General features: G+C 38.3%; 1 protein-coding gene across 2 annotated transcripts in view; it reads right to left on the minus strand.

Moving 5' to 3' along the window:
• RPTOR (regulatory associated protein of MTOR complex 1) overlaps positions 1 to 16,802 on the minus strand; it is a 528,996-nt gene that overhangs the window by 33,975 nt on the left and 478,219 nt on the right. The window contains exons 28-29 of one of the 2 annotated variants that reach the window (XM_069064092.1): positions 16,130 to 16,234; positions 6,671 to 6,718 (exon numbers count right to left, since the gene is read on the minus strand). In XM_069064092.1, the coding sequence (XP_068920193.1) occupies positions 6,671 to 6,718; positions 16,130 to 16,234 (153 nt within the window). The remainder of the gene's footprint in view (positions 1 to 6,670; positions 6,719 to 16,129; positions 16,235 to 16,802) is intronic. The other variant, XM_069064093.1, reaches the window with a different exon arrangement.

The following is a 16,802-nucleotide window of genomic DNA, read 5'->3' on the forward strand; positions in this document are numbered from 1 at the left end:
AAAAGTCAATGCAAACAAGTTAGAGCCCTGTACATATAGAGAGATAAAGAATTTATTAAGGATTTAATACATGTCAGGCACTGTGTACAACAGACCAGAGATGCTTCAGGAATACCTGAAGCCTGTAGGGTTTTGTACCTGAGCTTGAGAAGAATGGAAGGGAGAAAGTTCAGAGTATATTTTTGGATGGGGAAACTAAAGGAATCTTAGAAATCTGCAACTATTTGATCACTGTCACCATAGACAGATAGCCAGGAGCCGCCATTATTAAGACCAGGATGCCTAGAGGCCCTGGTACTCTGTGCAATAACATCCCTGAGAATCTTTTATACCATAGTACTATGAAACTATCTCATACAGGGCAAGGTCTGAAGCCTATAAATGTTGTAAACCTAGACACAAAAGGAGAATGGAAGTCTATAGTAAAAGCCCAGGTAACTGAGAAAAGAAACAAGCAGGGTTGACCAACTTGTCCAAGAGCATGGGAAAGGGTAGAGCCTGGCCCTGGCACAAAGTGCTAAATCATCAACTGAGACTCGAGATATGAGTAAGCAGAAGAAGACACAGTACATTAAGAAAAAGTATTATGGATCCAGAGATACCCAAGAGAAAAAGCCAGAAGAACAGAGTTAACTACACAACTATTACAAGCAGAGTCACAGAGGAAAAAATGCCTTGAGTGACTACAAAAGTACATAGAAAAAAAGGTAAGAAATAAAAAATAGAATTAGAGGCAAAATAATAGCTCTGTATGAAGTAATTGGAAGGAGAATAAAGAGCTTAGAATAGAAAGTGTTAATTCTTACCCAAATAACACTAAAAATTAAAATGTACCAATCAATAACTACATGAAACAATGAGAAATATTTAAAGTATCTACTACGAGAAGCAATTGACATGGAAATGTGTCAAGGATAGAATTCAAGAATCATTTCATCAGAGTCCCTGAAAACTTCCATGCGCAACCCCTTTTCAAGAAATCATCTGATTAGAAACTATTATTAGAGTGAAAACAGAAAGAATCCATGAGTCATCTCTTCAAAGAAACCTCAAAATGAGAACTCCCAGGAACATCAGTCAAGATCTAGAGCTTCCAGGTAAAAGAAAAAATACTACATGCTACCACAATGAAAGAGTTTAAATAACAAAGGATCACACAAGACTTGACAGCTACTACAGTTAGGAGAGGAAATATAGGACCATAATAAAGACCTATAACCAGGAATAAATTACCTTGTAAAACTGAGTATAATTACAAAGGTAGGAAAAAAATGGATCTTTAAGGGAAAAGCCATAAAGTGTTCCTGAAGAAGAGACCAGAACAGAAAGGGAAATGCAAACATAGAAGTCTTCTTGAGAAGCCTTATGAGATAAAAAACATTTGAGAAATTGGCAAAGGCTAAAACAATGATGAAGCACTTACAGCCTAATGGGTCCCTTCTGACCCCTAAATCCTTCAAAGATTACATAGGGAGTCATATACATAAGACAAAGAGAGGGACTGTGGATGGCCTTGTTCTGTTTTGATGGTCTCAGGAGAGGAAAAAGAATATTCTAGGCCTGGCACACATTTGTAAACAACAAATGCGTGTGTCCTTCTTGCCTTCCCAGAAAAGATACAAGGAAAGAAGGGGGCAGATTTTATTTTATCTTTTTTGCTTTTTGGAGGGGGAAAGTAGGGCAATTGGGGTTAAATGACTTGCCCAAGATCACACGGCTAGTTTTGTGTTAAGTGTTTGAGGCCGGATTTGAACTCAGGTCCTCCTGACTTCAGGGCCGATGCTCTATTCACTGCACCACCTAGCTGCCCCTAAGGGGGAAAAATTTATGAGTTCTCATAACTGAGGTAAGAGAAGCATACAACCAACCTACCTCTGTCTCCATCTCTCTCTCTCTTCCTCTCTCCCTCCCTCCAAATTTGGTATAGAAATACTGTAAACTCAACAGAAAGTTTAAGATTTCCTGGTTGCAGTATTTTTCCTTGACCTGATGATTGACATTCCTGGAAGTTTTCATTTTGGTATTATTTTCAAGAGGTGACTACAGTATTCTTTCTCTATTTTCTCTTTGTTCCTTAGTTCTAATAGCTGAACAGTTTTCATTTATGATTGCTTGAAAAATGGTTATCCAGGCTTTTTGCTGTTGCTGTTTATGGAATTTTTTTTAGCAACTCCAGTGAAATGATTCCTAAATCCTCTCTCCTTGGCTTATTTTTTCATATCAGCTGCTTCTTATAGTAGGTATTTTACAGTTTTTCTAATTTTTAAATCTTTTGATTTTCTTCTAACATTTGTCATTGTCTCATGGAATCATTTCTGATTTTTGTTCGGTTCATTCTAATTTTCAGGGTTACCTGGGCAAAGTTTATCGCCTTTTATTCTTTTAAAAAAATGTAATGGTATTTTTTTTTCCAATTACATGTAAAGTTAATTTTCAACATTCACTTTTTATCCAAATTTTTCTCCCTCCCTCCCTCCCCTCCCCACTCCCAAATGGCAAGCAATTTGATATATTACCACCTTCTATTCTAAGGTTTTTATTTATTCCCCTTCTAGGTATTTGATCCAGAGCTATTATTTTGCTTGTAATTCTATTTTTTTTTTTTTTACTCTTTGTTTTATTTACTTTAGGTAATCTCGCAGTCCTTGTGTCCAAGATATTTTTCCCGCTTTGTAGTTGTTATGGAGTTAGTTACTTCTGGGTTTTTCTCTTGGATTTTTCTGGATCCATAATGTTCTGTCACTTCTTCTGTTTAGTCATATCTCTAGTCTCAGTTGCTGATTTGGGACTTTGGACCAGGGCCAGGTTCTATTCTCTCCCATACTACTAAACAGAATGGTCAGCCTCTATTTGGTTCTTGTCATTGACTTTCACTTCCCTTGGTGTTTTCATAAGAGTGGCAGTCTTCAGTGCTCTCGTTAGAGATCTGTGGTTGGCTGTTGCTATAGTCTGCTACCTCCCCTGGAGATTCCTTGGTCACACTTCTGGGTATTCTTTTCAGTCCTCTTCAAACTTTCCAGATCAGGGTGGCCTTCTGTTCCCCTGGAGTTTGCCTAGTTAGGGTGCTGTCATTTCTGACCCCAAGGCTTCCTCATTTGTGGTGTTGGTTCTTTGGTCTCCTCTGAGGTATTGCTGGTTGGGGCACTAGATACACTTCAATCACCTCCATGAAATTTCCTGGATCAGGGTGCTAGTGCTCTTCTATCCCTACTTTGGGTTTCCTGAGTAGGGTGTAGCCATGGGTTTCTGGTTTGTTTATCTGGGCTCATGCTGGCTTCTCTTTCAGTATCGTGGCATATGGTTGTCTGTTTTTGTGAAGATCTGGGTTATAAAGTATAAAAAAGGGCTTAATGATGTTTCTCTTTGATTTCTTGGTAATTGTTTAACCTGATACTTTTTTTTTCCTAGACCATTGGTAAAGAGAAAAAGTGGGGGAATTGGTCCTTGTCTTTGATGTTTCATGTGGTCATCTTAACCCCTGGCTTTTCTCAAAGTTCATTCCGATCCCTGAGCTGTTAGTGGCCCTCCCCTAGAAATTACTGCACAGTTACTTGGCGTATATTTTATGTTTACTTTTCCTTGAATATTTTGATTACACTGAACAGAATCATAGGATCATAAATTTAGGGTCTGAAAGGATTTTGGAAACCATTCAGTTTAACCTCTTATTTTACAGATAAAAAAATGAAATAATTTTGCCCAAACCAGGTTTCAAAGTTAGGTTTAAAATTCAGTTCTAATCCCCCTGTGCCTTGCTGCCTCCCACTTCTTGTAGAATATCTCTGAGTGAGAGTCTCCCTTTTGTCTTTGTAGGCAGTGCTTAGACACATTTTTTATGTTGGCCTGGTCTGTGATTTTATTGGTGAAGAGAACTCCCAGTGAGAAAACTCTATCAAATTATATTAGCAATGACCCTGAAATTTAATTCTCTTAGAAAACTGCCTAGGATACTTGCCCAGGGTCCCATAGCCAGGATGAGTCAGAAGCAGGACTGGAGTCCATGTTTTCTTGACACTGAAACCAACTCTTTATCTTCTACATCATGCTGCCCTTTAAAACAGATGGCACTAAGTAAATGCTTGATGAATGAGGCACTAAATAAATGCTTACTGAATGAATCAAATGAATGATATATTAAAACAAAGGCCAATAACACTTTTTTTTTAAAGAAGAAAAAAAAGATCCCCTAGGGAGAAGTCTCTCAGTTTTTTTCATAGAGGAAACTGTCTGATGCTTGAGCGCCATGGCACATTATTGATTGGCACATTGCTATTCGGGTGCACGGGGTAGAGTTCTGGCCTGTTTGGTTCTAACAGCATTGATACGACAGTAGAGTAAGTAGTAATGGCAGCAGAGTTGTCTGTGCTTCCTTAACTTGCTCTGATTTCTTGCTTATTAAGTGGGGAATTCCCTTTGATCAGGTCCTGCTAATTTTAGACTTTATATTTGTCAGTGAATTTCTAAAGGAACAGAAAGTGAGGAGGATAATGGTCTACCAGTAACTTCCTATCAGCTCCCTAATGATCAGAGGGAGTGCAAAGGTTTCACATTAAAGGATTCTGACTCAGCTTCCCTCTGCACTCTATACTCTAACATAATCAGCTCTTTTCTGGTAATCACAGTATCTGCGTTTCAGTCCTCAGTTAATGAATATTAACAATTAATCAAAAACTCAAGATTTATGTCAATGTTCACACACACAAAAGTTTGGACAACCTTTTTAATACACACTGCCAAAATAACAGAGTAGAGGAAGAGCCCTTTATTCCCTTTAGGTCATGGGGCAGAGCTTGGAGGTATAGTCAAAGAAGGGCAATATGTGCTATGCTTCCAGATTTCAGCTTTTAAAAGAACCACTCGGTGCTCCTGACAAACCAGTGTTTGATTTAGAACTGAAGTCACCATAATTCCATGCCTACCCCCTCTAGCTTTCTATTACCAAGAATTCAATCAATTATTTAGCTGAAAAGGTCATCTAGTCAAACCTCTAGATTTCACAAAGAGGTATGGTTCAGCACCTGAACCAAGGCATATAAATGTATTCCTTCAACAATGCTTTATTAAATGCTTACTGGGAGAAAGGTACTGTGCTACATCTTAAAGATTTTCAGGGAAGATGACCTCATAATTTCCCCAAAAAGATTACTTCAGTGCTTAATTACCCTCTCTGATTAAAAAAATTTTTTTCCTTTTGTCTAATTTAAGTTTTTTCATGATAATGTAAGTAAGTCCTTTTCTGAGGATTTTTGTCTCCGCACATAGATATTCTGTGGTCAATATGTTTCTTAGAACTTTTCCTATAGTTCAAAGAATTTAGATTTTTTTCACTTTCAGCAAAATAATCCTAAATCTGTTAGCTTTACTTTATTTCATATATTCTGTACTTTTCCAGACATAAATGCTTTAGAAAATGTGATTCAGTGCTATCTCTGCTGGCTCCTGGTTTTCAAGTCTATGATTCCCACAGTCCATACTTAATGATTTTGATAGCATAACCCAAGCCTAGAGTTTTCTTGATAATCTTGCTTTAGGAGTTACCTAGCTGGGAATGTCATTTATGCCATTAGTTCAAAGAAAGCAATGGATAACTAAAAGCTAGGCTATGACCAAACAGTTACTTGAAGGATGATTACACATCCAACTCTGAGCTCTAAAAATTAAAGGTGAAAGAATGTATTCATTCTCTTTTTAGTGAGCCTTAATCTTCTAAAACTTTTTGTCTATATGACAAAAGAACTCCTAATTTTCAAGTAGAACTGTAGTAGTTTAAAAGTAAAATATGTAAAATCAGTCAAACATGTTTTAGAACTCTCTAATCAGCTATGGTTGTCATTCAGATGTACTGGTAACCTAGAATATTATTTACTTACAAATTTCATGTTTATATGTGGGGTTTTCTGATGGAAACAGATATTTCAAGTGGTTTAGTGCTTACTTTACAGGGCCCTCTTGAAAGAACAAGTGGGAAAAACCACTTTCCAGATTTGTGCCAATGGCTATGTTCTTCTTAGTACGCCACAGCTAAATCCAATTAGAATATTTCATTCATCTGTAAACAGTTTTACAAGAATATAGTTATAATGAAGGAATTTGGGATTACTGGATTTGGATATAGAATTTTTTAATGTGTCCATTCAAATATTAGGGAAAAAGTGGCTTGGGAAGATGAAAATAATATTAGTCCCCTTATATAGAGAAGATGTCCAGTGCTTAGAGATTAAGCAGGAAAAATGTGTGTCACACACACAAGAGTAGTGATGATAAGATTGGAACTTTAAGGCCACTGGCATACGCTTTCTGAAAAAGCCCAAAGAAAGCACAACTATTAGATGATACATTCAAATCTCATTTTAAGAAGGTGGGTTTTCTTCTCAGTTCCTTGTCATTATACAATTTCTTCACTTAAACATGTCCTACTTCTATTGGTCAATTTAATCCCAGTAATCAAGAACTCTGCCCAGTTTATACACAGGTAATAAAGAATAAAGCAAAAGAAGCAAAGCTAAGTCCCTTAACCATATCTCCCTGCAGCAAAAGAACCTAAAAGATGTGAAAAGAACATTAAGGAAAAAAATTAACTTTAAAAATCAACAAAATGAAGGCAAGGACAGGCTCCCAGTTTCCCCCAGTACCCTGGATGGTTGTAGGTAAGAGGAAAGAAGGCACTCACCTCCCTGCTTACTTCGGTCAAGATAGATTGAAACCCTTCGGGCCAGACCTGTGAGGAAATAGGGATTATGGGATTGGTACTAAGGGTAAGTTGGTCAGGCAAAGCAAAATAAATTAAAACAAAACAAAGCAAGATTAGAAGGGAAACTTAAAAGAGAAAGAGAAGTGGAATGAGTGCAGAAGAGAAGGTTCAAGTTCACAACATGCTTCCATCCAAAGGGAAGGGAAGGGAATGATTTAGTTGTGACAACCTGCCTAGGAAATCACTCTACTTGACAAACATGAAAACAGTTAACACTCTCTGGCTAACAACATTGATTTGATTATAAAGAACTTTTCCCCTGTGGAATGTGTATTGTCTAACTGCAACATAAATGACCAATCTAACTAACTTCTGTAAATGCAGCATCAACTCAGCCACAGTTGAGGGTGGGCCAAAGGCCAACAAGGAGGTAAAGGGACAGAGAGGGTTCTTTAGTAGAAAGACAAGATAAGTAATGAGCATGATGTTCAAATTTACAGATGCTCAGTTTGGGGAGGTAAATCTACAGTGAGGAATTAGCAGTGGAGGGGTTTAAGTTCAGACTATCAAAAAAACAAACAACTTCTGGAAAGTGGGAGAAATGTCAGGGTGGTAGAGATTGACTCAGTGCAGGATAATAGTGCTCTGTTGAGCTACACAAGACTTGGCTTGGTGAGGAAATGAAGCTGCTCCTTTTGTCAAAATAAATAGCTCTCTGCTGGTCAGTTTCTATGAAATGAGATCTTTTTCATTTAAGAGTTGGAACAATAAGAGATATTGACCCAAGGGAATTCAAGTCAGGATACTGCTTTCCAAAATGACTCTTCAGGTGGTCTCATCAACCAATTCCACTCCACAATCTGGGTATCTGAAGAGGGAAGATCTTGAGCAAAAACCTGCTTTGATTCTCTAGTCAACTTCTCGATTTTTGTAAGTAATCCAAGCATACATGGGAAAGGATGCACAAGACTGTGTCCTCAATGTGCATATGTGGCTGAACTGCTTTTGTGATGATGTAGAGACTGTACATTTTCTCCCTGATATCAAAGAAGCGGAGGACCACTGGAAGAGAGTGCCACTCTCATCTCATAATATGAGATCTATGACATAGATCAATAAATGAAATTACCTTCTGAACTAGGTTACCTAGCCAGCAACTCAGAGCATAGTCAGAATGTAGAAAACCTTTGGACTACTGAAGACTCTGACAAAGGCAAACAGCTTTACTCCAAGTATATTTATGGAGAAGAGAGAACAAGAAATGTAAAATAGTATTGGGAAATCCTATCTCTTCCCTTTTCAGCTGCTCACTGTATGTTAATTCTCTATCTTGGAAGCATATAAGACTTTCATCTGAGGATTCTTCAGATTTGCACACTGCTGCCTTTTTAATACTTCTGGAAAGTTTTCTTATATTATTTCCTGGAATATGGAGACACTGACTTTTAAAATATTTTTTAAGGAACCAATAATTCTTACCAAGCTTGTTTCTGTTGTTTTGATTTGTTGAGTCTTCCAGTTTTGCCATTCTGATTTGGTTTTATTGCTTGATCTTCTAATTTTATGCATCTTTTTTTTTAACCACCTCTGACCCTTCTCATCAGAGACTCTACTGCTTCACTAAGATTTGTCAGTTTGTGAATTCTTTCATCAGGAATGTTATTTCCAGTGGTTTTTCCTTTTTATCTCTCATTATGACTCTAAATCGGTACGTTCCTGGGACTTGTCCATTTTCTCTTCTCAAGGTGGACTTCTTGCTCTTAGAGTTTTGTTCTTTCTTTCTGGAGATTTCTCTTGGCTTTCTTTTATTCATTCTATTGGTGACTCTTTTTTACTTAATCCTTCATATTTGCTGTTTGTTTTTCTCTGAGAGCTCTTTTCCTTTCTCTTTTCTTTTATGCAAGATATACAGTGTTATCTTAGGGTGGTATGTGTAGGGGAGTTGGGCTCAGTCTACCATCTTGCTGAAGAAAGGCTCTTGTTTTCTCTCACCTTATTAGTTAATCCAGGCACAGACACTGTTGCTAGGCACTGAAGATACAAATATAATAAAACTCACTATGCACAAGGGACTTACATTTTAATGCAGGAGAAAACAAGAAAAAAAGATATTCAAAATAAATACGAAGAGAATAAATACAAAGTAGTTAACTACAAAGTGCGGAAAGGCTTAATGTAGAAGATGGTGTTTCAGCTGTGTCTGAAGAAATACAAATGATAAGGTATAGATGAAGACACAGGACACAGCTAGTAGTGTGGAGGCATGGGGATATAAGAGGGGTTGTTGTTCTAGTCCCTCTGTTTAGCTTTAAAATCTCCTTTATAACATATGCCCAATCTATATTTCCAGCTTCATCAATTTTCATTCATGGGTTTGGCCTATATTACCAACTTCACTGTATATTAAAGAAGGTCTCTGCAATCTACTCAGATAGAGTTCAGGAAGGGAAGTAATATGCAATGAGACTAGAAATAAAAATTGGAGACGTGGTGAAGGGCATCGAAAGCTAAATAGAGAATAGTATATTTTCTCCTAGAAGTAACAGGGACCCACTGGAACCGACTGAGCAGAGGAATGACAGATATTTACTCTAGGAAAATCACTTTGGCAGTTATGTGGAGTATGAACTAGAATGAGGAGAGATTTAAGGCAAGGCGAGCAATTAGGAGATTAAGTTAATAACATAAGTGAGAGGTGATGAGGACCTGAATTGGTAGCTGATAGAATAGTAGAAACTAATGGAATAGAGAAGAGGGGTTAAATGTGAGAGATGCTATAAATGTAGAAACTGTAAGATTTGGGTGAGGGAGAGTAAGGTGTTGAGGGTAACACCAAGGTTACAAAGCTGAGAGACATAGTGCTTATCTTATGATAGTTTAAGGTGATGAAGGGGTCTATTGAGAGTTTTTTTTAAAGGATGGGCTAGAGTTGTGAGAGACTGAAGATTAGAGAGAAGTGCATGAGGAAGTTGAAATTGGCTGGAGAAGATGGCAGGGGACATGTTTGAGGACAAATGTAGATAGCTCTTGGCAAGTGTAAACAGCATTTTATTGTTAGAACCTGGAGGATACAAAGAGTAGGAAATAAAGCCTGAGGGTTTTGAGATGAAGAGAAAGGGGAAAGAGGGAGCTTGTGTTGAATGGCCTCAATATTATCAGTAAAGTTAATAGGAGAGGTCTTTTGCTGAAGGAGAGAAGAAAAGGTCTGGAAAAGCTTTGTGAGGAATGAGTTAGGGAGGAATTGCTTCACTGCCATGGGCATTCAGTTGAAGTTGGATAACATGAATTTATAATGTAGCCAGTCACCATGGTTATGTGGGGAGGAGGGGAGGAGAAAAATGATGGGAGTAATCCAAGACCGAAGTTTGGCAAGGCATGGGTGGTGATAGGCAATGGGGCAAGGTATTTGAGCTTAGAAGACAGTGTAGAGTTGACTTGGTCAACTTACAGGGTCAAAATTGGAGGGAAGAGAAAATGAAGATGGAATAAGGGTAATGTACTGAGGGGTGGAGGGATTGGAAGTCCTTAGGAAGGTGAAGGAGAGTTAAGGCATAAGGGATGAAATATTAGGAGGTTATGGTCAGATAGAGGAATATCAGTTTTTGATTATGGAGGGGAACACTTGCTGGTAACGGTGAGATCCTGGGTGCATGAGGAAATGGTATGTGTCTCTGTAGAATCTTTTTTACTTCCACCACTTAATCTCTTCCAAGGATTACAACTCAGTGATCCTGTAATGATCAAATAAGAGGTGAAAACTTGGAACTTCATGAGTGGGCAAAGGAAGGATTTAGATGTAGGAGGGAAAGAAATGTATGGCAAATGGAGCAGAAATTGAGAATAAAACAATGTTAATACCATTGTCTGTTGGAAATTAAGGAAAGGAGAACATCACTAAAACAGTACTACGTTTACTTTCATTAACTGGAAGCAATCCTACAGAACAAAGGCAACATGGTACCATGACAGGGTACAGTAGGAAGAGTATTGGATTTGGAGTCAGATGTTCTGGGTTTGAATTCCAGCTTGTGTGATCTTGGCTAGGTCACTTAATATCTCTGGGTTTCTATTTCCTCTTATTTATGTCTGCAAAAAGAAGAATTCCTTTCAGATTCAAATCTAAGATATAATATTATATTATCATCACTATTAGTCATGGAATTTAGAGATTTAATAATTTCTCATTATTTTGAAAAAGAAAATGGAGCCAGAGACACAAAGTGAATTCTGTCTGAGGATGTACAGCTAGTCAGTGGCAGAGACAGGGAAAAGACCCACATTTCCTTAAGTTTAGATGATCCTTCTTTCCACTGCTCCTAAAATGAATGTGCTTTCTAGAGAAGGTTTTTTCAAATGGTGTCAGAAAAACTACTTCCCTCAACTTTACTGAAGTCCCTCAAGGGTCTGTCCTTCCTTGGAAAATGCCATTCTGATGTGCTCCTTTAAAGTGAACATACTGCAGGGTGGCTAGGTGGCACAGTGAAGAGAGCACTGGTCCTGGAGTCAGGAGGACCTGAGTTCAAATCCGGTCTCAGAAACTTAACACTCACTAGCTGTGTGACCTTGGGCAAGTCACTTAATCTCAAATGCCCTGCCTTCCCTCCTCCAAAAAGAAAAAAAGAAGTGAACACACCTTCCATCCCCAACAAAAGAGGGGTGTGTGAAAGGTGCCCAAGATCAGAGATGGTTCTCCTAAGCACTCTTGTCCCTGCACATTATCACTTTTTAGCATTCCTAGATGATCTTATTCATCCCATCAATGACTTTGCCACATCTAGCTCTGCTTCTTTGTTCACACAATAGGGCATGTATTCAGAAAGAGGAGGGAGAGTGGGATTGTTTGTATGAAAGGGAGACAGGGGGCAAGAAAGTGAAATCCTTAGTAGTTACAACCTGCTCTGAATTCTTGGACTCTTCATGGGAACTACTGTTACTTGATGCTAGTGGCTTAGGTGAACTTTTTCATAAAATACGAATAAAATTAGAGAAAGTATCAGACTTGAGGAAGAAGTCATTGCTTTTTAAGAGTACCTCTCAAAACTCAACACGTCTAAGGCAAAACATTACCTTTTCCCTAAAACCTTTCCCTCTACCAAGGTTCCCTACTTCTGCAAAGAGAACTGCCATCAATCCTGTTTCCCAGGTTTATAACTTCGCTGTTATCCTCATTCTCTCTCAACCAATTAGGCACCAATTCCTGCCATCCTAACTTCCCCAACATCTCTCAATTCTGACCCTTTCTCTTTACTAACAAAGTCACCATTTAGTTTAGGCCTGCACTATTTCAATGGCCTCATAATTGGTCTCCTAGCCTCAAGTCTCTCTCCACTCCAATCCATTCTTCACACAGCTGTCAAAACGATTTTCCTTAACTGCGATTCTAACTATGTCACTCCTCTAGACAATAAACAGATCCCAGTTCAGGACCATGGGTCCATTATAAATTTATGTTATATAAACTCAACTGAGCCTTCACTGCAGTATTGCAATTCATTTACTTCTTTATTCTTCAAAATGGTTCTTTCCAAACTTTTTCTTCTTTGCTCAAAGCCCCCATTCACCTTTCACCCCCCTCAAGTATCCTCTTGGCTGAAGTTCTAAACTCATTATTTCCCAAGAAAATCAAGGTCATAGTCCACAAACTCTCTCATGCTGTCCTCATGACACCACAAACCCTTAATACCATTCCCTCAAATCCCCTTTCACCCGTTACTGATGAAGAACTGGACTTTTTTCTTGCCAATTCCTCTACATGTACCCTTGATCTTATACTTTATCAATTGTCCAGCAGATTGCTCACTTAAATGGATGCTCTCTTACGAGTCTTTAGTATTTCCTTATTGATTATTTCTTTCACTGCTGCCTAACAACATGCCCAAGTCTACCCCGTCATTAGAAACCCCCCACTAAAGCCAATCATCCTTGGTAGCTAGTCATGTATCTCTCTTCCCTTTTTCAGCTAAAATTCTTGAAAATAGCCATCTACTGGGTACCTCCATTTCCTTTCTTCTTCTTCTTTTTTTTCTCACTTTCTTCTAAATCTTCTCCAATTTGGCTCCTCCCCCTGCCTTCCATCTTCATACTTCTTAACCTGTTTTACTACATTTGACACTGTTGACCAGTCCCTCCTCCTGTATATTTGCTCTACTCTGGGTTTTCATCTTCTCTGATCAGTCTTCAGTCTCTTTTGACATCACATGATCACATCCGTAATTGGGGGATGGGGAGGAGAAACGTGTTCTCTAAGACTTTTTATTTGACCCCTCTTCTCTCTATACTCTATTTGGTGACCTCATCAGTCCCATGGTTTCAATTATCAACTCTCTGCAGATGACTCCCAGATCTAGCTCTAGTTTCCCTTCTGAGTACCATTCTTGCATCACAAACTATTGGATATCTTGAACTGAATGTCTCAAAGGCATCTCAAACAGAGGACATCTTCAAACAGAACTTGTTATCATAGAATCTGAGTTAAAAGTTATTAATCTTATTCAAAATTTAAAGTTTAAAGCCATTTAGTCCAACCCATACATGAAAGGAATGCCTACCATAACATAGTCAATAAGTGTCATCCAGCTTCAGCTTGGAGACATCTGAGGAGAGGAAATTCATCATCTCTCAAGGTAAAGTATTCCACTTTTGGAGAGTTCTAATTGGAGGGCAGTTTCTTCCTGACATTAAGGCTAAATCTGCAACTCCACCCAGAGCTCCTAGTTCTGCCCTCTGAAATCCAACAGAACAAGTCTGATTCTTCCTCCCTAAGACAAGCCTTCAAATACTTGATAGAGATCACATCCCATGGGTATTCTCCAGACTGAACATGCCAAGGTCCTCCAAATGATCCTCATGACATGGACTTATGGCTCTTCCCCATCCTGTGGTCTCCTCTCTTGAGCCTATCAATGTTCTTCTTAATCATAACTGAACAGTACTCCAGATGGTTTGATGAGGACAGAGCAGAGTGGGACCATAGCCTTCCTAATCCTGGAACACACACTCCTCTTGATGAAACTCAATTCGGCACTGGCTGCTATGGTTGCTCTATCACACTGCTAACTCATATTGATCCTGCAGTCTAATAAAACTCTCAGATCTTTTCCAGAACAATCGCTGTCTAATCATGCCTTCCCCATCTTATGTTTAAGTTGTTTTTTTGTGTGTGTGTGCCCAAGGTTAAGGCTTTTACATTTATTCCTATTGAATTTTACCTTATTAGCTGCAGATCCATGCTCTAGCCTAAAGCTCTAAAGATACTTAGGACTACTGATTCTGCCATCCAATATGTTGGCTTTTGTTTCCTTTAGGAACAATTTATTCTTCCTTACAAACTGGAGAGCATGTAGGTGTTCTTTGAATCCTTTCACCTTCTCCAGGAAGGAGCTCTGTCCTACCACTGGAACAAAGATAAGTGTCATTTGGCTATGGCACAAATACCCAAAGGGGTAAGGTGGAGTCAGCTGTGGGATTAAAAAGTCTGAAAAGGACTTCTTCACAGCATCTTAAAGCTTGTCTAGTTAGAAATTAGGTAGGGTCAATCTAAGTTTTCTGCTCTGTTACCCCTGTTGGTTCCAAGTTCCTCAACAAGTATGTTTGACCATTATTACCTCCAACATGCTCTTAAAATCTCTTTGCAAAGAATATTGGTTGGGAGTGGCTCTAGTGGAATCAGATACTAAGACAAGTGAACTTTCTCCGATTTGCAGTGAGGCTCACTTTGGAAAAGCTCCCTCTTGATTCAAAAGGCTCCTGGCATGTAGCTCTTCCCATTAGACATAAGAACAAGTCTGATAGGTACCCTTTAACATCAATATTTCACAAAAATAAAGAGGAGAGAGAATCTACTAAAAAAGACAAGAACAAATGAAAACATTCCTTTAATTTAATGCAAGAACAATCCCTGAAAGAGGAAAACCATCAAAGGAAACATGTTAAAGGTAAGAATATCAAATATGGTTACAGAAATTATAAATGAATAGAGAGAATCAGAGGGAAGAGGGAAAGGATTTTTTTTTTTAAAAATTAGGATTAGCTTAGGGATAACCTAAAAAGGAGATAACAACTCTCATACTCCAATTACTTCATCTAGTAGATGAAATAGATATTAAGAGATAATAGTCTAAGCCATAAGGTCAGAAAGAAATGCTGCTAACACACACATAGGTCCTTGAACAAAGAAAATGCCACTTACGTCCTAAAGTAACAATTGCAATCATTCTTGTATCCTAGACTTCTTTGTAGCTTCTTCTAAATGAATTGACAGCATTTTATTTCCCTATCTAAGTTGGTTTTAGGTGAAAAACAGACTAGAATTATATTGTTCCTCTATATCTTTAAACCTGTAGGGAATAGCAAACAGACTAGAAATGACTGATTTATGCCCAAACTGGAGACAGGCAATGAGCTGACATGCAACATGCAATGCTGTGCAAAACACAACAAGATGAGCCAAAGTAATGGTGAAAGTAGTCAGTTGTAATCAGACTGACTAAATTTAGAGAACAGGAATAATGTTCCCCAATAGTTCAAGGCAGGAAAGTGGTCAGGTACACTTATTCTTCAGATCTCAGGGTGCAAATATGGATGCACCTAGGATAATCATTTTGGATTTCGGTAGCACCAGGATGGAATTTTATTTTTGTCCTAAAAATTGGAAAACCTAGCTACAAAGGCATCTAAAATGGCTTGTTATGACTCTTCTACTTGAATGGAGATGGCTTTGGGTTCTTATAGCCTATTCTAGGGAAGCACAAGTTCTTACAAAGGGAAAGGTCTTACCAAGCTGGAAAGACTTTAGATCAAATAAGACTATTGTGTGAAGTCCAGTCTAAGTTTGGAGAGCTCATTATCAGAGTTAGGTAGTAGGTGGTTATTTTTGGCCAGAAAAACTCATGGAACCATCTAATAAAGTATGGAGAGATTGCCATCTGCATCAATGGAAAGAATAACCATGTTGCTGAAATCACCACTCTTCGGAGGTACTGAAGAAGTGTTCATGACATATTAAGAATCTGTGAGTGATCAAAGAAAGCACAGACTAAATCTTGGAAAAGCTTGATTCTTCTCTCTTGGTTTTAATCTTCAGACAATATCTACTCCTAGGAAACACCCATCTCAGTTTTAAGTCACACCAAAGACAATGACATTACTTTCCACACATCAATGAAACAGGCAAGTAAGCAAATCAAAGCTGAAGGGCTGAGATAGTGACAGAAACCACACCAAAACACTCTTACATTATATTGATCAGATTCTATAGTGATTTTGACAGAGAAACAGATTAGTTTTGTGTTACCAGGAAATCCCAAAGTGAACTAGACACTACTGACAGAGATACTGCTGGAGGAGGAACGGAGCCATGTGGATCACTTTATCCAGGTTTGAAAAGGCATCCTTGGGTAATATGCTTCAGATTCTAAGAAAAATTCCATGCAGACCTACCTCTTGTTGTTGGTAACATGTCTGAAAGCCCCTGCCAGGCAGTCACCATCTCAGGGTTCTTTTCCACATCTGCAAAATTCTTCCACACCCTGATGGCACCATCATCTGAAGAAGAAAAGAGAAGGATGTCAAAGGCATTGTCTCTCTCAGGACCTATTTGGGAGTCTCAGGGAGAAATAGGAAGTCAAATGATCTGTGTCACTGAAAAAGAAGGAATATGTCACCTCATTTGGTAGACTGACTGATGAAGAAACGGACCTAGCCTTCTTGACTTCTATTTTTCTTTTTCTTTTATACTCCTCTCTGCAACCCAGCCAAAAAAAAAAATCATCCTGCAAAGAGGATACGAGGGTGTATTATTATTTTCCTTTTTATGGGCAAACACACCTAGCTAACTACAGAATAGGTCCTTGAACCAATTTTGGCTTCTCTATTATCTGAGACTGTTACTTCCTTCTTATTAGTATTGAAGCACTAGTTGTAAAATCCTTCAACCTGTAAGAACTATGACAAAGCCCAGACTGTGAATAGTACGCTCTTCACTTTGCCTATTCTGCTTCTATGTTAACTTTTTATGTTAAGAAAAAAAAATCAGTCATTTCTAAGGAAAACAAGTCTTTATGCCCTTTCACATCCCTTTCCCACACTTTATTTATGCACAACACACAAACCA

Source organism: Petaurus breviceps, unplaced genomic scaffold (genome assembly GCF_028583685.1).
Source record: "Petaurus breviceps papuanus isolate PSGF00001 unplaced genomic scaffold, PetGlider_PUasm1.0 90617, whole genome shotgun sequence".
In the NCBI taxonomy this organism is placed as follows: domain Eukaryota; kingdom Metazoa; phylum Chordata; class Mammalia; order Diprotodontia; family Petauridae; genus Petaurus; species Petaurus breviceps.